Below are 23,285 nucleotides of genomic sequence, written 5' to 3'. Positions count from 1 at the left end.
CTTTTCGGTCCCTGAATGTGAAATAAATTGCTTATTTGCGTCGGGAAATTAATGCTGCTTATCAATCACATTTAGAACCAATTGATTTCAATTAATTGGAAGGTGCAGCCCCGTCGTCCCTCCCCTGCTCTCCTCCTTGCTTTGCCTACTTCTCTCCGAAGCCCTGCCCCTCTTTCCTCATCCGCACACCCCTCCACCTGCTCCGGATCTCTCCAATTGGTCAGACGCGCACACAGGCCCGCCCTTACTGCCAAGCTTTTACGAAAAAAAAAAAAAAAAAAAAAAAATATTTACAATGTAAAGTAACCAAGAGAAACCGGCCGAGCCGTCATTCTCAGGCATCCAGAGGTGGGAGAAAGTGTGTGTGTGTGTTTGCCAGAGGGAGCGTTACTACTATGTAAAGAGCTGCCGTTACGCACTGGGCGCCTGATACAACACACACTCGCACGCGCGAACGCACACACACACGCTGACATACGGAGACGCTGAAGGCGCTGTCGGCGGAGTGAACCTGCGGGTTCATGTCACTCTGATTTCTCCAAGGAAGAGGAATACCAAGGAAGAGCTCAAGGGGGAATACCAGCGACAGCGATGGCTCTCTCGTCCGTGTGGAACTACTGCGTCCCGCTCACCATCATCACAGTCGCCTGCCTGGTGCGCACTGGTAAGGAGTGAATGAGTGTGATGCGAATGAGAGGAGTGCGTTAAGCCGCGTCGGTGTGCTGCCGCTTTACCCGTGCAAGTTTGCCTAAGCTCCGAGAAGAAGCTTAATAACGCATAACAAAAAAACGCACCGGATCTGTCAGGCTGGGAGAAGAGGGGAAGGTGGAGCTCGCGGCGGGACAATAACACGTGCAGATATTCCGGTTTACAACCATCCTGCGGTTCTAATCACCGCTCGGTAATTAGAAGCAAAGCCTTTTTTTTGCGCAAGTCTGTGCTTTCCACTTGGGTGTGAGTCTTTGTGTTGACCACTTTACGCAGCTGTCACGCTGGAAAGACCCCAAAACAACACGAGATTAAAGCAAAAGTGAAAGGTACAGGCTCGCTGTCACTTTTTTTTTTTTTTTTTGCCCCACGCAGAATTTTTTTTCCTCCCCGTGCTCTGTTGACCCTCGTGCGTCACAGCGTTTTTTGATTATTCTCTCCGGACAGACCGGGATTGGGATCTATTGTGTCATAGCTGCTGTGTTGAGATGAAGTCCCGGGAGACATTTGCGCACACATGCACGTAGAGAGCTCCGATTGAATATTCCGGCAGCCACATGAGAGCTCATAACAAATGCCCGCAGTGGACCAGACGTGACACACACACACACACACACACACACACACACACGCACACACACACACACACTAGAGCCAGCAGTGGTGTGTGTTGGCTCCTGCTTTTATATTCTGCAGTAGTGTGAGGGACTGAAAGGACCTTTGAGACCTCACCTTATCAAATACAATAACATCTAACAATCTATTATAAAGCCTTGTGATAGCACCTGCAGCAGTGCCTGCCTGCCTGCCTGCCTGACCCACTGCTGCTGTTATTCCCCCTCACTTGAGCATCTCGGTCTGGGATAGTCCTGCACAGCTCCCCTACGGGCACAACAGATTTCATGGTCAATACCCTATAACAAGTGCATCTGCCGCAAAAATAAGGATTTGGATTAGGCTCAGTTATGACTCTGAGCAACTCCAGCCTCGTGGTATTGTGTGCCATCTGCTTGGATGTGCCGAAATCCTCCAGAGACTCATAATAAACCTTATTAGATTCCACCCAAAGCTGCTGTGATTCTTGACTGAGCAGGAATTGTAACCAGGAAGTGCATGCAGATGTGGCTTCACTGATCTGTTTCCTGTGGCTGCTGCTGTGCTCTATGGGTCTTTGTTTACGTTGTCCTGAGGCGGTGAAAGGGTTAAGTGCTAGGTCGGATATTGTCACAGTGAGACCTGTGCTGTGCTGTGGCGATGATGTCTGTTTTATGAAGGGAGCGCTGCGTTGCTCCATAGCTCTGCAGCCATATCTCCCAACTGCACAGTCTTCACAATGGCCTGTGTGTTGATGCCTTCTGTTGTGTATCTATTTGTATGTCTGCTCCTGTAAGAGTGCAGGCTTGATTTATATGCATACGCGTGTAGGCGTTTTGTATGTCATTCTAACTGGAGTACTGTGTAAGAGGTTTGTGTGTCTGGGCACACATTAAGGAATGTGTTTGTGTTTTGCATGTAAATGTGCTTCATGCCTGTGTGTGTGTGTGTGTGTGTGTGTGTGCATGTGCGTGCGTGTGTGCTGCTTACCGCGCAGGGTTTTGCCTGAGCTGCAGGCAACCTCTGCTGGGGGCTGCTCACTGATCACTGTCATTAATCTAGCCACTGACAGGGGCCGGGAGAGACAGGGGGCCGGGGGATGGTGGTGGCGGTTGTGGTGGTGGAGGGTTGTTACAGGCAGGGGGTGGATGGAGGAAGGCAGGCGAGAAGGGAGCGTAAAAAGATGGTCTGTTTCTTAACACATGCACACACATACTGTGTTAAAAGACTGTCTTTCTGATAACAAATCAGCCAGTCTCGGTCTTTTTTTCCCCCTCCACAGTGAAAAATGTCAAAACTAATCTGGAAGGAAGTAAAAAAAAACAGGTGGGACGAGATGGGGGTTGGTGGTTGTTATGATGGCAGGAATAGAGATGGACAGATTGATTGGACGCAAAGACGAATGAATGGACATATAGATTGAGAGGGTGCTGTGAAGATGGCGAGGCCGCGAGACTTGGCCCTCCTTAGAGGAGCCAACGAGAGAGACAGAGGGATGGAAAGATGGAGAGAGGAAGAAAGGCAGAAAAGAGCGAGGGAGTGAGGAGGAGTGAGAGAAGAAAGGCAGAAAGACTTCACAGTGTGTCTGACGGGCAGGCCTGAGGGACACGCACACACACATACAATCACTCACACACAGTCAGCGCTCAGTGCATGGCTTTGTGGGGGTGGCTGATCCACAGCAGCTGTGGGCCAAACTTCCACCCCACGTACAGTAACAAATGCTGTTAACTCCACCTCTGCTGCTTGCCCACCCGTAATCGCTTCCTCGCTCCCCTCCATCACTTCCATTCCTCCACCTCCTCCCCAAGTCCTCTCCTATGCCTCCATTACCACCTGCCTTATCGCAGTGTGCATTAAATCACCTCCATTTGTTTATTTGAATGTGTGCAATGAGAGCCATCCGTTTGAGCTTGTTCCCCCATCATGCTGTTTGGACCTTGGCTGGGGCTCTGGCGGTTGAAAAACGGCAGCAGTTGGACGTACTTGTGGGAGGAGATTTGAATACCAATTATAGCCGGTATATGTGTGCAAGCGCACACACACACACACGCAGACAGAGGCCATGCATAAATCAATGTCGCTGTGAGTCACAGAAGGGAGGCCTGGCGTGTAAACACAAACATCAAGGGAAATGCTTTGCACACCAAAACTAAAAATATGGATGCACATGAGCACACACATAAGTACAGAAACACACGTGTACACACACACACACACCTTGCCTATGGAGAGCTTACGTAGTACATTACGGTTTGTTTTGAACATCGGGATAGGAATGCTAATGCAGGAGTTTGTCTGAGCCCAATTGCAGTTCTTGATGCTTGTCAGACGCAGTTTACATCACGCCAGAGTTAGGATTGCCTTTTTACTTTTTTCCACATTGCGCTGGGCTTGCTATTTCAGCATCTTTCTTTGTTCTCTAATGCGCTGAAAAAGTCTTCACCGTAAGCCAAGGTTTTATCCTTTGATCCAAACCTTAGAGGATGATTCACCCCCAAAATAAAATAAACTTGTCGACAATTTAATTAAAAAAGAGCGAGACCTCCCCTCCTTGCTCTCTGCCCTGCCATCTGCTGGTTCATGGTGTAAATTTGAGCCCGGCACACAATCAGATCTCAGTGTTACATTCTATATTTTCTGTGATACCCTGTCTTTTGTAGGTCTAAATAATTGGACAACCTGAATTTGGCAGACGGTGCTGGAAAGCCGTCAGTGCGAGAGAAGCTGAAATGAGCCATTTTTTGAAAATACTCTGCCTGCTGCTGTCGTGCACGGCCCTGTTTGATCAACTGATGCAGTCTTAAAGGGTCCTGACAGGGTGGCCCACTATCTCAGCAGAGCAACTGCTTCGGCATAAGCTCCATAAACAAATTGGTCGCTTTTTGGGCGAGTCATGACTGAAAGAGTTACGGAGCTTAGTATGGGCTGGTTTTATTCTCCCTCGGGCCTTTATGGGTCCATTACTCAGCAGCAGAAGAAGTTCCGAGGCTCACCGTTTAGTGCAGGTGATGTATTTTACAGTAATTATCTCCTAATCTGCCCCCCAGTCTTCATTGCGATCCATAACTCCTTGTTTTGAACTGCGTTTGTTTCACACAATGATTGCATATCAATGATCCCCTCCAGCGCTATAGAACCGGTCCAGAGATGACTTTGTTTCTACATCAACTGGAATAGAAATAAGGGGAAATAAGACATGAAATCTCTCTGTTTCCATTTCAAGGACACATCATATGACATGGCTGTCACATATCCCCTCTCACATCCTGTTTACAGCAGTGTACTTCGGTCTGTTCTGTCCTCATGAGAGGTTCATGTATAAACAGAATACATGAGGCACAATGATTGAAAGGGCCACACAAAGACACCAATTGGTAATTGAAGCCTTATATCTCATTTGACCATTTGTTTAATTGTCCATTAGTGAAACTTTCTGTCAATCTAATCAGGCCAGCGCTAATGTAGAAACACTCTTTATGGCTGCCACCTCATCTCCTTCCCATTACTATTCCCCAGACAGTGCCGCTTGTGATTATCATAATGGTGATCTATGTCGTCCTTATGTGTCGCTCTGTGAGAACAACTGGCGTTTCACCAACTTTGCCGCTGAAGTTTTCTAATGCTGACTCGGATGCCAAGGACGTCTCCTCCATTTGCTGGCATCCAAAGCCTGCCAATCAATCCGGCGCTCTTAACTCCATCCGATCTGATTGGCTCAGTGCAAAAAGCGAAACGCCCTCCCAGGGTGCAGCTTTCCGTGCTGCGACCTGATGTCCCCTGAGCCAGCAGCTTTTCTCCGGCCGCTGACCCCTCTTGATTTGTGTTTGTCTTTGCCATGGGAGTGCGAAATCGGTAAACAGCGATCCTGTCTGCACTGCTTCTTGGCAGTTGCTATGTATTCTTCTACTGGGGTACAAGGTGTACTTATGTTCAAAGCCAGTCAGAGTTGAATTGCGGTCGAGGGAGAGAGAGGCGATCCCGAGTCTGAAAGACATTTAAACACTAACGCCATGGGGTGAGCATTCCTCCCTATTGGTGACACAGTTTCCATGACTAAGAGTAAATGTTTATACCTCCTGCTTGGTTCTGGGCTTGTTTAACACCATCCCTTGTTGCTGTGACACCTGTCCTCGCAGCTCCCGCGGGGCGCACCGCTAACTTGGCCAGACAGAGGCCTCCGGTAACGCCGGTAACCAAGGTGATTATCCCCACTCAGGCGCTGCGGCGGTGCCCTCACTTGCTGTGATTGGACGAGAGAGGCTGATTGAGCTGAAAAGGGCAAGTGCCTAAAATTGAAGAGCTGGAAACTGTGTACTCTGCCAGTGCAGAGTCTAACACACACCCACCTGGAAGACTTGATGTCGAGATAAGACGAGGGGAGGATGGCTGGTAATGAGGTGCTCATTCAGGGGTAAGAAGGATCAGTTAAGGACTTAAACCCAGGTGAAACTGTCAAGGCTGGGCACGGAGGTTGCCAACGAGACCCCATTTCCCTTTACCCCTGGGAGGTCTGTGTGTCCAGTGGACGCTCACTGATGAAGAGTGACCAGGCTTAGCCAGGGCACTGAGGGACTGATGGGGTCAGAGAGGAAGAGTGAAAGAGAGACGGGAAGAGAGGGGGAGATGGCTGGCTGTGCAGTGTATAAAAGAGTGAAGGAAGTGAGCGAGGGGAGGAGGGAAAGCGCCAGGGGCATGCGTCACAGATCAGTGAAGCAGGGAGGAGCGAAGCAGAGGAGAAAGTCAGGCAGAGAGGAGTCCAACAAACAAGTGAATGATTGCAGGATTTCAGCTCTAAAATGGAAGGGTTTAAAAAAAAAAAAAAAAGACAAGGAAGAGCAGGAGAGAGAGAGAGCAACCCCTGCTGCGGCGAATGACGGATTTAGGAGGCTGGGGAAAAAAAAGTGAGGAAGGAGGGAAGGGTGAGATTAAGAAGGTGGAACCAGTGCAGAAAAGTACAGGGTGCTGGTGTGAGAGGAGGATGAGGGTGAGGAGGATGAGGGTGAGGAGGAGGAGGTGGTGGAGGAGGAGGAGGAGGGGAGACAGAGAGATGGATGGTGATACACAGAGATAAAGACGGAGAGAGAGCAAGCACTGTGTAGGTGACCACACCAGAGAGACAAGGTGTCATGATCAATGAGGTCACAGCACGCACACACACCCTCGCACCCACACTCTCACGTGCACACACACACACACACAAACACACACACACACACACACACACACACACACACACACACACACACACACACAGAAGCAAACAAGTATTGAAATTGTTTCCCAGCAGCTCATGGCCAGTCCTCCCACTTTCAGAGGAGCTGCACGGTGCTTTGGCTCAGAGAATTAAACACCCACACACGCACAGGGCTATTCATCTGTCTGCCATTTAGAATCCTTCTTCGTATCATAGCCATTAATAGGTTCACTTTGATGAGATTGTCAGATGCTGAAAATTGCCAGTCAAAGCACTGCAGTATCTTCTGGGAAATCAGATGGAGATTTTCATAAGGCGGACACAACAATGTTGAAGAGGTCTCAGATGAGTTTTCTATCTTAGAAAACTCTTAAAATGTTTCTCCCACGAGTGGCAAATTCATTTGAGCTGTGACCATGCCTGGCATAGATAACGCGGTGGTGTCACTCGCGGTGATTTCAGTAAAACTTCAGCGAGGACATTTTCTTCTGTTTATGGTGTAATCAGAGCTTATTAGATAGTGTTAACAAATGTTTGAGGAACATTTGAAGTGGAGAAAAAAGCGGATGTCAGCTTCAAAGAGAAAGGATTTAGTAAGCAAATGATTGTCACATATCATCTCACACATTCTAGTTAAACGGGTGCACTTTAAAAACCAAATACTATCACTCAGTGAAACACAAGCGATAGCAATGGCTGCCAATAGATCAAACCCTGATTGCCTTGCTCCATTCTGGACAGATGCCAAGTGATTGTTGACACTACGACTACTACTGAAGACAAAAATCTACTGCGGCTTTCACGGTACTTCTCTGACATATCCCTTCACACTCTCCGCCACTTGTCCCTGTCTGTTTATTCTTTTCTTTATCTATTTCTCAGGCTTAAAACCAGAGCTTCAGTATCAGGAGTATAAGCTTTGATCCACTTCATTAGCAAACCGCAAACAACCATTAATTATAGACAATTAATTAGCAGCACATGAAAACAATCCTGGAGAAGTTGGCCGTTTTCAAAGACCCCCCCAAGTGTGTGTGCTTGTAGGATGAAAATAGTGAGAGAGTGAGAGAGAGAGTGAGAGAGAGAGAGAGACAAAAGAAAGGAGAGAAGGGAAATAAGCCTGCGGTCATGCTTAACGTGCTGGGCCGAGATTTACCGCAATGATTTGCCGGGCTCTTTTGAGATTCATAAGGTCATCAATTCATGCTCTGCTCTCAGCAGGGCAAAACAAAAGTGAGGCTATGCACTGAAGGAAAGAGAAAAGAAAAGGAGCCCGGCCAAATTGGATTGGTGCTCCGATTGTTTCTGCAGAGATTGTTACAGTTGGCAAGGCCACTTAAAAAGTGGCCAAGCACCAACGACCTTGAGGAAAGCTCTGGCTGATTCTCTCCCAGGATTCATTTTCTCCTGAGCGGCTGGAGGGGCATTTAAGTGCACGGCTGCCGATTCACCTTATGGCTGTTACAAGGTACGAACCCTCTCCCCTTACCTCCTGTAAAGTGCACCAGCAGATTGAAGCGGTGCTTTGACTCTTGTCCATAGATGTGATACTATCTCTGTGTCCATCTGTTTGGAGAGTAATGTTATCATGGACTGCAGAAGGACCGTGTCTTTCCTTTCTGGCCTTCACAGTAAAGGAATGGAACAGACGTTCAGTTTGTGATACTGAATGAGTTTGACAGAGGCCCTGGGCATTGGGCGCAGTTGCGGAGAAACGGTGCTTCATAGCAACTACCACCCGCTGGGCCGTACTGGTTAACTGAGCTGAGAAGCAGCTTGTGGAGGCCAGTGGGGTTCTGTGGTTGGTACCAAAGTCATTTTTAGCTTTTGTGGACTTTGTGGCCATGAACAGCAAGTGGTTTTTGTGTCTGCAATACAGATCTTATAGTGTGGTGAGCCGCACAGTACACACAGCACGACACTGTCGCCTGTTGACTGCATATACAGTATCATACTTTATTGCAAGAGAAACTAATAAAAGAAAGCTGTGGGGGAATGTGCTTTCATTCTTGATTATTTTTCCTCTTCCCAAGGGCCAAGATGGCTGCCATCTGTCCTCCACTTTATCACACCAACTCCATCCGCTGTTTAAGTCACCAAGCTTCCAGTGTGTTGTATGTGTGATACTTAAATATGTGCTTTTCCAAGCATTTAAAATTACAATATCAAAATGCATTTGGATTTCAGGTTTAACATCAAAATGTTGTGTGTCCCTTCCCAGATTCAGCGGACATCAGCTTAACATCAGAAACATTGGACAGATGCTTTATTGAGGCTTAAAATAAAAAATGGGTTGACGTCAAAACATTTAGAAGTAGCCTATAAAATGCTAAGATGGGTCGCCAAATATACTTGGGCAGCCACACCTGGGTAGACCGCCCAAGTAAAGCATATGTGTGGGAAACACCTCTAGCGATGATAGAATTTTAAGAAGTGTGGATGTTCATATTATGACGTTCAGCAGATGTTGGGTTTTGGTCACCAGACCTGACGACTAATGTTGGTGTTCTGTGTCAGACGTCTCTTGGTTGACGTTGAATCTTGGTTACTGAACATTATGACTTTAAACCAAACAAATCTCAGTGTTGCATGTCATCAGTATTCAATCTGAACTTGATGTTGGCATTAGACCTACATTGGTGACCAGCTGGTTTTATTCAGACATCATGATCACAAGTGCTTTATGAGTCTTCTATGACATTGGAGTAAACTTCATTTGCATGGGTCTGTGGTTACGTCAAGTTGCTGCGAAGCAGAAACTCTTTGTTTCATGCTTTGTAAAGAAGGAAACTGAGCTTGCCAACAAATATGAAGGCATGACAGTCTGAGGGAAGTTAGTTAATTTCTCAACGGCAGGAATCGGATCCACTGAGATAACGGCCCATATCTCGTTATTGTGTCACCGCTGGTTAGATAATGTTGCCAAAAGCTGAACAAAGCATGATTTGACTTTTAAGACTTATTTGTTGGTTACATTTTACTTTGGATCAAGTTTCTTCAGCGAAGGTAAAAGATTTTTAAAACTTGAACAGCAGAGAAAGACTAATGTCAACCCATTAGGTCAACCTATTAGAAAACAGCTCACTTTCTCCGGGTAGACAACACTATGTGTTGTGCTGAGTGTAAATACTGAAATAACATCATGGTACTGAGATTAAACTTAATTACGCTGACTTTCTACTCATTATTTCATCATTAACTTGGATAAAGGTCACACTTATGAATGCAATCTTATTGAAAAATACCATTTATATTCATGCTGAGGCATCTCAGTAAGTTGTCGTTTCGAGGACATTAATTAATTCTGCTCTGCTTTGGTGGCATGGGTCTGGGAAGTTACACATCAACAAAACAATTTGCTTCAAAAAAGCAAACCATCAATGGCTTTTAGTACAAATTCACAAACCTAGAATCTCAATTAGATTCACAGTCAAGAGTCAATATAATTATATCAACATCATACTTATCATTACTTATTTATACAGACTTTTCTTCGGCTTCAAAAGTAATTCACTCAAATCCATGACGGCTTGGTGGGGAGGGGGGGTCAAATTTAGTTTTGTGACAGCCCTACTTGTATATGCAATTATAGCTGATGCTTATTTACCGTGGAGATGGATTTGAGTTGTGCTGTGGGGAAAGCGATTTATGAGCTTATGAGGAAAATTAAAAACAAACATAAACCATAGGTAATTAAAAAGCAGGTTGATCCCGAATGATGACTGATGTACAAATTTCTGGCCGTGTTTCAGACGTGAGCACAAATCTGTGGCAGAGCAGACAGGCAGGATGGCAGGTTTGCTTGCACGCACACACACACAAATACACACACACACACACACACACACGTACACAGATTTTGCATATGCATGCACACAAATATTACACTGCACTCCGGAGACTGTAGAGACCTTTCCAAACTTATTTACTGCAGCGTGTTGTGTCCTGATGCTCCCTGCTTTTTAAATGCCATGTTCCCTCTCTGGCATCCTTTTTATGAGCCTCCCCAGGATATTGTATATAAATAGAAGGACACACCTGGTGATTGTGTTTTAAGTACACAAACATACTCACCAATTCACCTTGACATGTGTTCAGGTTTTTTTGATATCACTGTAGCACCCTTTTTCCTGCCTTTTGTTCTCAAACAAAAACCTGTTTTCACTCTTGATCGCTGCACTGGCTCTCCTCTCCCTGCCTTTTTATGCCTTGTTCTCATTTTCCCCCATCTGTCTTTCTCTCCCTCAGCCCCTCCCTCCTCTCTGATCCCTCACTCCCACTTCTCCCGCAGTGTGTAGCCGGTTCAAGGGCCTTAGCAGTGTCTTAGTGTCTTTTTGTCTGTACTCGCCATGATCACTCAAAAGCTTTTTTATCCTTCCCATCGCTCCCTGTGTGCCTGTCTTTCTAGCCTAACCTTGTTGGTACTTAAATGCCCATGCACATGCACAACCCTCCGCTCGTGTGCTCCAGGTGCATGTGTCCGCATGAATCTGCTCCAACTGTTACTGAGAGTTTGCAATGATGGGGGGAGACTCTGTGATAGTTGGAAAGCACATTTTTGGTGGAAGGGAGGGGGGAACTTTGCCAGGATTGCTTGCTGATGGATATTTTGGCTAACTGTCTCTCCTGCCTCCCTGCTGCTCGCACCCCTATCCCGCCTCCTCTTCCCTATCTACCTCTCATACTGTAGCCGCAGGCTGTGGGGTTGCCAGGGCCAGGTGTGGAGAGGTAGACAGTGGAGAAGAAGGGAGAGGAGGAGAAAGGATAGAGGCAGGATTGACAGGGCCCAGGTGGCCAGCTTCGACGCCTGTGCTTCTACCTTCCCCTGCTCATTTGCATAGACAAAATGGTTTTTCCCTCTCTCTGCCTCTTTATTTTCCTCACTCTCTTCTTCCATTTACACACGCCGCATCGATTCATTTCCAATATTATTTTTGTTTTTCTCGCCACCTCTTCTCCTGTCGCCGCTCTTGTTTCTCAGAATAAGTTCCACTTTCACTTCTTCCCTTTCTTTTAACTTTCTGTTTTCTTTTTATAGTCAATTGCCTTTTTTTTTTTTTTTTTTTTCATTTTACCATACCTCCAGATTTACCTTCTCTCCCCATCTCTCTTGCTCTGGGCTTGCTGAACTGTGCATTTTACTTACATGCTGCTCTGCAATATTCTGGAGGTGGAGGCTTATTTTCATTGTACGTGCACTTCAGAGACTGTACAGTCCCCCCAACCATCTTCATTCATCTCCTATCCACCTTTTCTTGCTCCCATGACTGTTTTTAACTAACCCCATATCCTCTCTCTCTCTTCCTTTTTCCTCCCTCACTCCTTTTATTTCTCCTGAAGCTTGTGCATAACTTTGTGTTCCTATTATTCCGAGCAAAGCAGAGTTTAGCTCCTTCATATTTAATTCCTTCATCTACTTTGTACCAAACTCTTGTGATCACTCGCACACAAACACACACACACACATACAGATTTCATCGCTCTCCTCCTCTTTACTTTTTCCATTTCTCTTCCTCAACCTCCATGGTGCTTTATCTCACTTATCCATTATATATCATGATTCACCTCCACTTGGCCTGTTCAGGGCGTATTGGCCATTTTTACAGTTGTGTGTGCTGCTGTGTAGGTGTGTGTTTGAAAGAGGCTGAATAGTATTCTGCTCACATACGCAGGCACATACACATGCATCGTTGTCCTGGCGTTTTTGTCATGCCACACACACTCCTGACCGGCTCAGCCTGCGTCTGAGCCTAAATTGTGCATAAGCAAACATGTGCTTATGCACAAATATATGTGTTAAATGGCTTGGGGACTTTTTTAAAATTCCATACACACACTTTGCTCTAAAAGATATACCAGGTTAGCCATATAGAAGCCCATATATAAACTTCCATATAAAATACATTTAACAGTGTTTGTCTGATGGCCACACACTGATTTGGCCGCTCACACATACACATAAACAGACACACACACGCAAGCACGCAAGAAAACAGCCATCAGGTTGCCTCAGAATTGCTGAATTGAGTTATGTAGCCTGTCAGTCAACTCCCACACATACACACACACCCCTGACAGATCCCTTCCACGCGCGCATCAGCCCGTCTGACGGTGCATATTTCGCATGGGGAAGGGACTCAATTACGGCGAAGGTGAAAGAAGCAATAAACACGGCGCAGATACAGTGAGGCTCGCTCAGCAGCACTGCAGTCAATCACAGAGCCAGGTAGGTAGCCGCTGCCGCTTTGCTCATCCAGTTGTGAAGTGCCGGGAATGGCCAGGGTTGGAGGATGTAGAGAGCGAGCACGGGAGGGAGGGAGGAGGGTGTAGGGGAGCAAAACTCTGCCATCCAGCCCTCCCGAAAATTATGTGGCTGTAACCAACTTACATGGACCTGCCACTGAGCGGACAGAGAGGTTGGGGTGGATGGAGGGAGGAAGGCAGCGGGAGATGATAACAGCTCACCTTCATTTCAGCGCTCAGCATACACACATAGTTATATCGTGTGTATACAAACACACACACACACACACACACACACACACACACACACACACACACACACACACACTTGACCATCTCTGGCACTGTAGCATAGCTACATGATTTGGTCACCCACCCACACTGGAGGACCAACAGCACAATCACACAAAATAATGCATCATTTGGTCAGAATGCATCTGTTCTTTTTCTGTCCTTTTGCCTTTGTGTGTGTGGGTTTGTTTGTGTGAGGCTGATATAACAAACACTTTGCCTGTTATATCTGTTGTTGCTGCCATTGTTAATGGAATAGAGTCTGGTCACGAAGCACATGCGACTGCTAACCACCTCGAGATCTGCCATTAAACAAATCAAGTCTATACACAGTTTTTTTCAGGGCAGATACCGATTATTAATAATCAAAGAGACCTATAACCGATGTATATTTGCAGTAAATATGTAAATCCTAGTTATATTCCATCACTGGTTATTTGACGCTAACTCCAATTTACTCAAGTTTTGTAATTAAGTACAATTTTGATGTACTATACTTGAGTATTTCCATTTTCTGATGCTTTATACTTCCGTTTATTCCATAACTTTACTTTGCAGATTAAGATTATTCAGTGTTGATAGGCTATTAGTCGTGATGTGTAACCAATCATACAGTGGCGTGGGCGGGACATTCAGTGAAACCAGAGTGGTGACTACAGAGAGAAAAAGAAGGCTGCATCAGAGCAAAGTATTGCATTTTTAAGTTCATTTGCAATCTGACACAAAGAGCCAATAATCGAGTATCCCTACAGCAAACAACTGTTTTGACTTTGTGACCCTGATGTTTTCACCTTTATAGATGGGTAGAGCATTTCACCTTTAACCAACTTTTTGTCTGTTAAGCTGAACGAAGGATAATTCTGGTTTATCGCAACTCTGATCTTACCTTCGTCATCTTGTCCATCATTTCCATGACAACATTGTGCTTACCAGGTTAATTGCTGAGATCCTGGAACACGGCGACCTCACAAAAAGTCTAATGCGGCAAAAAATAAGAGCAGTCAGATGATCATACAGTTTTTAAACCAACTCCCAGGTCGGCCAAACTTAATTAAAATTACTGCTGACGGTCCTTTGTAAACATCCATTACAGTTTACAGACAGGCTTAATGCATCAACTTTGACCCATTGTACTTACCATAATTGTACATGCACACAGTCGTTTTAACTTCAAATGAAGTCACTTAGATCATCTCTCTCATCTGTTGGCTCTCTTGCCACCTGTCTGACCATCTGACCTCTCATGCTCCTTCCTTTAGTGAATAAAATGTTATCTGAACTGATAAAAAATGATGGCCAAAGCTACAAAAATAAGACCCACGTTGTAATAAACTGGAATTATCCTTCTGGTGCCGGTCCTTGGTTGCAGATTTCACTGAGCTTGGACACAAATGTGTTAGCGGTTCTGATATTTGGCAGCCTTGGGCACAAACTGACAGTCAGTGGGTTACACCTGCCAGGCTTACCAAAAAAATAATTAAAATAAAAAAAAAAAGAGCTAGACAGCTGACAAAATTCTGCTCCATCTCTGCTGTAACAAGTAACCTGTGTGTGGGGCACAGATGGTGTGTGTCAGAGAATATACATAACCTCTGCGGATATTCAAATCCTGCAGGTACGGTGAATTACTTGGGGTTTATTCAAGTAAATCACTTAAAATGTGACTGTATGATCCAAAGAAAACACAATCTGTCAATGGATCTAACAGACTTTCACATACTTGTGGTCGGTGAATGTTCTGCCATACACTCGCCCACACACACACACGTACACACACACGGTTCTGAAGTTTCCTTCATGCTCGGATGTACCAACAGATGGAGTCCTGTAAATACATATACTCTACCTACAAGCGACGCAAATGTGGGTAGATGATTGAGGACTTAGGTGAACTCTCACACGCATCCCACTGTTGCAGTTTAGTAGTTGCATTAACAGTATTGCACGCAGCCAGTCTTGATAACTACAGCAGAGGTAGGGAGAGGAAGCGACTGCCTACTGAGAATCTAATAGTTCCAGCAGCTCTCTCACTCACCTCAGCTACCTTTCTCGATCCTATCTGTCTCCCTCCATCTTTTATTCATTCCAGTTCCCCTCAGCACATCCGTATTTCTCTTTGCCTCCTCCTCTGTCTCCCTCTCGCTCCACCTTGTCCGCCTCTGAATTTACCACCAAGGCTTTCCTTTTGGCAGTTCCTCCTCCTTCTCTTCTCCCTCTGTGTCTTTCTCCTCTTGGCCCTACCTCTCTCTCCGTCATAGTCTCTTTTGCTCGGTCTTGGTTATGAAATTCCATTCTTTTGTGCTTGGCCCACCTCTGCTCCCCTCTTTCTGTCTCTCACTCGGCACCTTCTTTGGGAAGTTTGAGTTGGCAGAGAGTTATGGAGGAAAAGCCTGGAGGTGAGGTGAGGGACGGAAAATGATGTTGGGGAGGTCAGGCGAGCCGTCGCGGAGAGACCCGTATTGTAAAGACCATCGCAAACACACGTCCGCCAGCTTTAGATTAATCTCATTAATTGCTTGGGCAAAACTCAGGGGTTGTGACACTCTTGTTATTGCTTTGTGTTATTAATAAAAAGAGTTACGGAATGAAAAGGCTGGAATCAATAAGCGGCCTTTAAGGGAAATTAAACGAGGAGAGAAGGGGACAGGCCACGGACACAAACTTGGTGCAGCTCGGACATTGTTATTAGTTGCTGCTGCCCTTTAATGAGGGTTATTTAACGGGCCAGAAAACACACAGCAGCAGGCAAAGTGAATGCTGATGTGCATCTGCAAGCAGAAACCAAAGTCTGACAAAACTGCCTTTATGCTAAACTGAAAACAATGGGAGTGAAATATGAAGGTGCCGGAAAAAGCAAAGGACTCGTCCAAAATCCCTCCGGGCGGCTCACCCTTAAATCCCCCCACATTCACTCTCGCTTGTGTTTCTCGTTTGTTCCACTTTTATCCTCATTTACCTCTCTGTGCTCCGGGTCTTTCTCTCTCTTCCTCCTTCTCTCCCCTTTTCCCACAGCGCCTTTCTTTTATGGGAAATGTATTCATTATAGGACAATAAAGGTCTGATTGAAAAGAGTGGACTCGGCTTTCAGAGCGGCGCGTTTAAAAGCAGGACATGAGGCAGAGAGAGAGGGAGAATATGTGATGACATTACACACCTGATGTCTTCACTCAAAGGTGATGCTGATTTTTTTTCCCCACCCCGCTGCTTACTCATCTGCGTTGTATCAGAGCTCCTGTGATAGACCAACGCTTTTTTACGCTATTAAAGTTGAAGAGAGTTCGAGGAAATCAGCAGCCTGAAGCGCAAATATAGCACTATTCATAGACTGGTATGACTACAACAGCCAATTCAGAGCCGCTTTACGGATGCCATATTTACATTAGACAATTGTCTGGATCCATGTGCGACACTCTTTCAATTATGTGATGTGTCTCTCCTGTGTAAACACAGCACAGCGGTGTAATGTAATTCACTGTAATAAAGACGTCTCAAGGGTGGATGACAGAGATGGATCGAGCAACGCTGTCACAGAGCCTCATCTGCATGGTGTTAGTTCAGCCTGGGTTATCACTCCCAACTTTTCTTCCATTTTTTGCTCCCTGGCTCTTATTTTCTCCTCTACTACTAAAACGACGAGAGGGAGATTTTGGATATATTTGTAATGTTAATGACAAACCTTTACCTACACACTGAGGAACGTGTGCTCTGGTAACATGTCTGTGTACATCCTCAGGAAAGAGTGGATATACAGTGTGTGCAGAAATTCCCTTTATTTAAGTTGGACTGATAAAATGGCCAGAACAATATGTATATATGTATATGTATATGTATATGTATATGTATATGTATATATATATATATATATATATATATATATATATATATATATATATATATATATATGTATATATGTATATATGTATATGTATATATATGTATATATATATGTATATATATATGTATATATATATGTATATATATACATGTATATGTATACCTCCTATGTAACACACACACTGATATTATCCACATTTATCTGTGATCAAAAGTCTTCTAGCAAGTGTAGCCTTCAGGCCTTTTGTAGCATCAGACCGACACATGTAAAGTATGATTTGCATAACCACAATGGATTTGCAGGTAAGAGACCTTTTGTTATAATATTTAACAGCAGCTACAGCGATGGCTGGTAATGGTTTCACCATGTGAGTCTGTGTGTGTGAGTCATCATGGCGGGAACGACCACAAAAGCGGTGTTTACCTGTCTGTCTGTCTGTCTGTGGACACATTTTGTCTAGGTGATAGCATCACAACGGATGCGGTCAGGAAACTTGACAGGTGTGTAGTAGGGCTGAGTAATGTATACGATATATATCGTTATCGTAATATGAGACTATCATCTTAGATTTTGGATATTGTTATATTGTGTTGTCTTTTCCTGGTTTTACAGGCTGTATTACAGTAAAGTGATGTCTTTTTTCTGAACTTACCAGACTTTTTCTAATGCTTGTCTTTATCCACTTTGTCATTATATCCACATCCACGTGATATTTGATTTTGTCACCAAGTTCTAACATCTATCGAGAGCTTTTGAGAACCTCTCAAAATATCCAGGTATATATTGTAAATATCTCCATATGGCCTTAAAAATACTGTGATATTATTAGGACAACAAGCCCTTGTGTGTAGTTGAGATAAAACTGGCCGAGTTTAAAGACTGGCCCCCCACTTTACGCCCCTGGCCCACATTGGTGGTTCTTCAGATGCATATTGTAGCAGGAACTACCACTGAAGTGATTTTTAGGACTTTGCACGTCTGTCTGCCTGTGGACAGATTTTGTGATAGCATCACAATCGTGCAAGATGCAGTCACGAAACTTCACAGGTGCATAATTGAGATAAAAGGTGCATATTGAGAAAAAAATGTAGTTAGAAGATGGGTGTGGTGTCACATATTAATGGAGTGATGACTTCTGACTAGTGCTGGGTAGGACAGGAACACGTTGGGGACGTCAGGGCTGGTAAGATCTCTAGTAGTGCAACAATATTCTTTTAGTGACTTACACATGTAATATTGCCTCTGCACAGAAAGGACTTGTGCACCTGTGTACAACCATTCCAAAATATATTGACTGGGTTGTATACGTATTTATGCACTACTGAAAGACACATCACTCTTGAAAGAAAATTAAAGTAGAGTTTTTGTTTTTCTTCGTTTTTTTCTCTCTCTGTAAAGATGCCAAATGCAGTGACATCATCACTGGCCTCCCTGAGCCACCATTAATAATTTGTAAAACGACTTTAACCGGCAGACACTTTTATTACATTCTGGCACAGAAAAGCTCAGTGGCATTTGATTGGAAAACAGTCCAGAATTGAAACAATACAAACTCTGCACTACACTGCACTACCCAGCCACCAGAAGAAGAAATACCCATCTTATACAAACCAGTGCAACGATAAAAACAAAACAACTTAATGCTGTAAAAGTAAATAGTCAAATGATGGGGACAGATTGGTTGGTGTCGTAGACGATAAAGATATTTCAGCTTTAGTTTAATTAAAAACAAAACAAACCTTTGTGGTGTCAAGACACTTTGTTTCCCAACACCCAGTGCAGAGAGTTATTTTTACAGTTAAGAAAGATTGTCGTCATATAGCACCAAAAGCAGACACATGGTGTAAACGCCTGTCATGAAGAATAGTCTAACCTCAGGCTTAATAAAAGAATTTGTCAAGCACACCTGAGAGCATCTCACCAAGCTTAGATCCCTAAGTGGGAGCTCAGGCTGTCCATTTTTCACACAGTCTATCGAGCAGAAGCAGTGCAAAGTGCTGTCAGCACAAATGAATCTAGCCTGCAGGTGTTTACAGGTGTAGATGTGTGGCGGCGATGCTTCGGGGGGGCCAGATGATTCACAACTGGAAGTCTGTGAACACACACAAAAGCAGAAATATGCATGTGCAAACTCTCTGCCAGAAATATTAACTCCTGTTTATGCATTGTTATGCCAAATTCATCTCAAGTCTGTGTAAAATTATGCGCAAGGGCACGCACACGCAATGCCTGTTCGCACAATTATCCAATAATGGATGTCAACAAATCCCTGTTTGACCTTTTTTGGACATCCACCAGACTTGTTTTGTCCTTAATCTGGTATTGGCAACATCTTCTGACAGCTCCACAGCAGTCGTTTTGGTACAGTAATTACACACTGATATGTTGTGAGCCTATGAGCTCATTCATGGCACATGTGTATCTTATATTCATGCATGTTTTCTCACATTATAGCACAATTCAGTAAACAACTGTGTGTTAACATGTTGAACGTGAATAAAATCACCCTACAGGATACAGGATGCAAACGCACTCATCTATGACTGGTATGTGAAGCTACGTTGAGAATCTGTTGAGACCGACAGCATGATGTGCTGGAAAGATTAAGGCTCTAAATAAAATGTCGCCCAAAGCCCAAATTTCCTCTTTGATGTTATCTTTCTCTTTGCCACATTGCTATTTCACACTCAGCTGTACACACGAAATGTGCCACAAATGTGTCACAGATGGGGAAGAAAAAGAGGGAGCTAGAGAGAGAGAGAGGTTTGAATTCAGCGTCTGTCCTCACCTCTGCACAGTTGACCAGTCACTGATGGATGTGCGTGTGAATGCTAGATTTTTAGGTTTCTGGAAAGTTGAAGATGAAGTAAAGTTGAGAGATCTTTATTTTATTGATGTCATGTGTCTGTTTTTAAACCTGTGGACATGTTTGTGTTTGTCTCTGGTCTCACCCAGGAAAAAATACAATTTTCATGCTCTGGCTGGACAATAAAGTTATTCTATTCTGTTCTAAGTTATAGAAATGGTCACTTTTTGAGGTACTTGTACTTTACTCAAGTATTTCCATTTTCCAGGGGTGGAAGAAACTAATTACATCTACTCAAAAGTCATTTTTTAGGGTACTTTTATGAGTATTTTTAAAGTCTGTAATTTTCCCTGTACTTCAATATGCATCACACCATGTAATCTACTCAGTTACTTTTAAAATCATGATTGAGTACTGAATACAATTTGAATTAATATCCAAACCTTTACTTTATACGTCTTCTCCAATACATTTTGGAGGCAATTTTTGTACTTTTTACCCACTTCATTTATTTCCAAATCTTTAGTGATTTGATGCTTTTCAGATTGCATGCTGCATCAGAGCCAAAGCAGTGCATTTTAATTTTTGCATGAATTTATTTTTATCAGCAATCAGATTTAAAAACCCCACTGACTCTGATAATTGGAAAATGGTGAATATCAGATCCAATAATCAGTCAGGTGGGTAATTGGTCGACCCATAGTGTACATGTATACGTATTCTACATGTAAATATATGTATAACTTACTTTTATTTGTGCTTTCCTACTTAAGCACATTTATTACCAGAAAATTACTTTTGATGCTTAAAGCTACTAGTAAGATAGTAATACTGATGCTTTTGGTTTCCCGACTCATCAAATACTTACGCTTTGGGATTACAGGTCGGGTCGGCCCCCACTTGAAAGCTTCTGTATGTGACGTGTTGGGAATGAGACTCAATAATAATAAACTATCTTACTAACAGGAAGTGCATTTGTTACTTTTAAGACTTTTACTTAGGTACTGTCATATGGGTGAATTTCACTTTTACTAAAGTAATACTTTAAGGCTTATCTCAGGGGAAGATAAGGTCCCAGAGCACTGTTTGAAGCTAGAAAAGGTGGCAGGGTCCACCAAATATAATCAAAGTACAACAGTATGAAATTGTGTTGTGCTTTGTTTGTTTATATAGATTATTCAGTCATGAAAACAAGTTTATTTAATTTGTTTAGCCATAAAAATATCAGTCAATGAAGGCCTCTCTCCTCTGATTAAAATGTCTTCCCCAAAATGGCATAGTGCACCTCTAACATGATATCTGTACTTTTACTCAAGTATGACTTTTGGGTACCTTATAAAAAACTGACTATACCTACAATACATTGCTGGTTGGTCACATAATTTATTTATTTATTCTATTTTGTAGTAAAACTCTTAATCTGAAAGGTAACACCTGCAGTAACTAGAGCTTTTGAGTCAATAAAGTGGAGTAGAAAGTACAATATTTCCTTCTGAAATGTGGTGGAGTAGACATTTCATTTTGAGTACCTCAAAATTGTGCTTCAGGCTTAATTCACATTGGATCCAGCAATGTGGCAGGTTTTCCCATTCATTTTAATGAGGGTAGTCTGTTTTGCGGCGGTTCCTGCCGCAGGGGCTCCCGCAGAAAAACGCAGCCGGATGCGGTGGAAAAGTTGATGCCGACTTTTGGAGAAGCGCAGCCCGACGTCACGATCTGGTGGCCAATAACATAAGCTGGCTATCAGACTATGACTGAGGCCACAGTGGAGTGTAACGTAATTTGTCTTGTGTATTCACTCAATTTGGCTTTGTGCACCGGTTTAAAACACATTCGTGGATGCTGATGATCTCTGTAGGACCGGCATGCTTAACCTACTGTGGCAGAGGCCTGACCGGAGATCATAAACAGAGTAGAACAGGTCGGTAACAGATCATGTTATTTAGCATTAAATGCTACAGAGGGAACACAACGGACATTTCTCTGTATAGTGTTAAGTTTCACTTTCACTTCGGTTTGGTCTTGTGCCCCAGTTTAAAACACACAGTAATGATCTGCTTCATCGTGGTTGTTTACTGTTATTTTTAGTCCGTCGATGAGGACAAACTATCACTAGTGGGACCAGCATGCCAGTAGCACAACAACATAGCAGCTTCGTCTTTCGGCAAACTGATCAGCGGGGGTCCCAACATGTCACACACACGGACCATGGAGTGACTCCCAAACCGCCGCAGCACCCTAAGGCGCTTCGCCGCAATGCCTGATTTGGTGTAAATGCAGCCTTGGTGCAGTGCTTGAGTGAATGTACTGAGTTACTCTCTAGCACTGATAGAGATCCACTCACATACAGTGCATCCACACAAACACTTAATTATCACTTACTTTTCTTAGTGAAGTAGAGACTAATCAATATGGATCTCAGTCTGCAAAGATTTACCTCGGCTTGGTAGAAATTACTGGTTTATGTGAAGCTGAAAATCATCAGTTTATCACCCAAAAGTGTTGAGACACCAGCATCCAGCTTTATACGCCACCTCACACACCCAACACAAAGGGAGAAGGAGTGTGAATTCCTCGCTATAAATCAGAAGGCAGATATTTTTGCCTGTACATCTTTACTTTTGCTCTTTCAATTGAGTGTATTAATGTGCTTCAAGAGATACGTATGTGTGTGGGTGAGCGTGTGTGGGTATTATCTGCGGGAGCGTGCTTTGACTTGTGTTTGTTGCCGCTTCTGTTTTGAAAGAGTACAAAGAGCCCGCGGTGGGAGTGAAAGCTCAGCCTCTAGTGCTATAGGCCTCCGATGAAGAGATTAGCTGGGGAAGCTGTGAAATAAAGAGTGTTAATTAAAAGCAGAGAGTGGAGGTGTGGGAAAATCAGGTAAGAGAGATAACATGGAGTCAGAGAGCTGAATAAAAAATTATTTACCTGCCCACACACACACATACGCACACAGAAAAACCCATTTTAACCTAAGAAGATAGAGGTTGAGGAATAAAATGAGCAAGTTAGTGATGTGGAAAGTGTGCAAAAAAGGGAGCATCGCTGAGTAGGAGGCAATGGGAATAAGGGATTAATTGAATCTGATCTTAAGCCTGCTGCTTGTTGTGTATGTTTTCCACTTAGATTGAAAGGGTGTTGCGGTGTATGCGTTCTTGTGCATGCTCCAGGAGGTCAAATAAGGCAAAGTGAAAGTTAAAAAAGTGAAAGTCATCAGGGCTATGATGGCAGATTAAATAGAGGAAGAGAACTGTCTGCCTCACTTCCTTTCTTCATGTTTGAAGCAGAGCAAATGGAAGGAGATAACATTTCAGAGTCAAGCACCCGAAATGATTACGGTTTCTAACCACAACATAATTACAGAGAGGAATAATGTTTATGTGTCTGAAAGGGAGAAAGAGAGACGGGGCAAGGGGTGAGGTGAAAGGAGAGGGAGAACGAAGGAGGCAGAATGTCGGCACGTAAGAACTGTTTTATAAAGTTCGGAGTTATGGAGGGGTGGGAGCGACGCTGGAGAAAGTTGTCGAGGTGGAAAGGGCAGTAAGGGAGAAAGCATGAAAAGAGAGAGAGGCAGCGAGCAAAAGGGATTAATCGAAACGGATTTTAATCCC

The 23,285-nt window shown here is 43.9% G+C and overlaps 1 protein-coding gene across 3 annotated transcripts in view; it reads left to right on the top strand.

The window, feature by feature from the left end:
• Nucleotides 1-341: 341 nt before the first annotated feature.
• cadm4 (cell adhesion molecule 4) overlaps nucleotides 342-23,285 on the top strand; it is a 167,248-nt gene continuing 144,304 nt past the window's right edge. For 2 of the 3 annotated variants that reach the window (XM_073485466.1, XM_073485465.1), the window contains exon 1: nucleotides 501-664. In XM_073485466.1, coding sequence (XP_073341567.1) covers nucleotides 592-664 — 73 coding nt within the window. In that variant the 5' untranslated portion in view covers nucleotides 501-591. Of the gene's footprint in view, nucleotides 665-23,285 lie in introns of all 3 variants that reach the window. The other variant, XM_073485464.1, reaches the window with a different exon arrangement.

This window comes from Pagrus major, chromosome 17, assembly GCF_040436345.1.
Source record: "Pagrus major chromosome 17, Pma_NU_1.0".
Taxonomy (NCBI): Eukaryota; Metazoa; Chordata; class Actinopteri; order Spariformes; family Sparidae; genus Pagrus; species Pagrus major.
The sequence above is the reverse complement of the archived record's forward strand: the minus strand, read 5'-3'. Positions and strand labels throughout refer to the sequence as shown.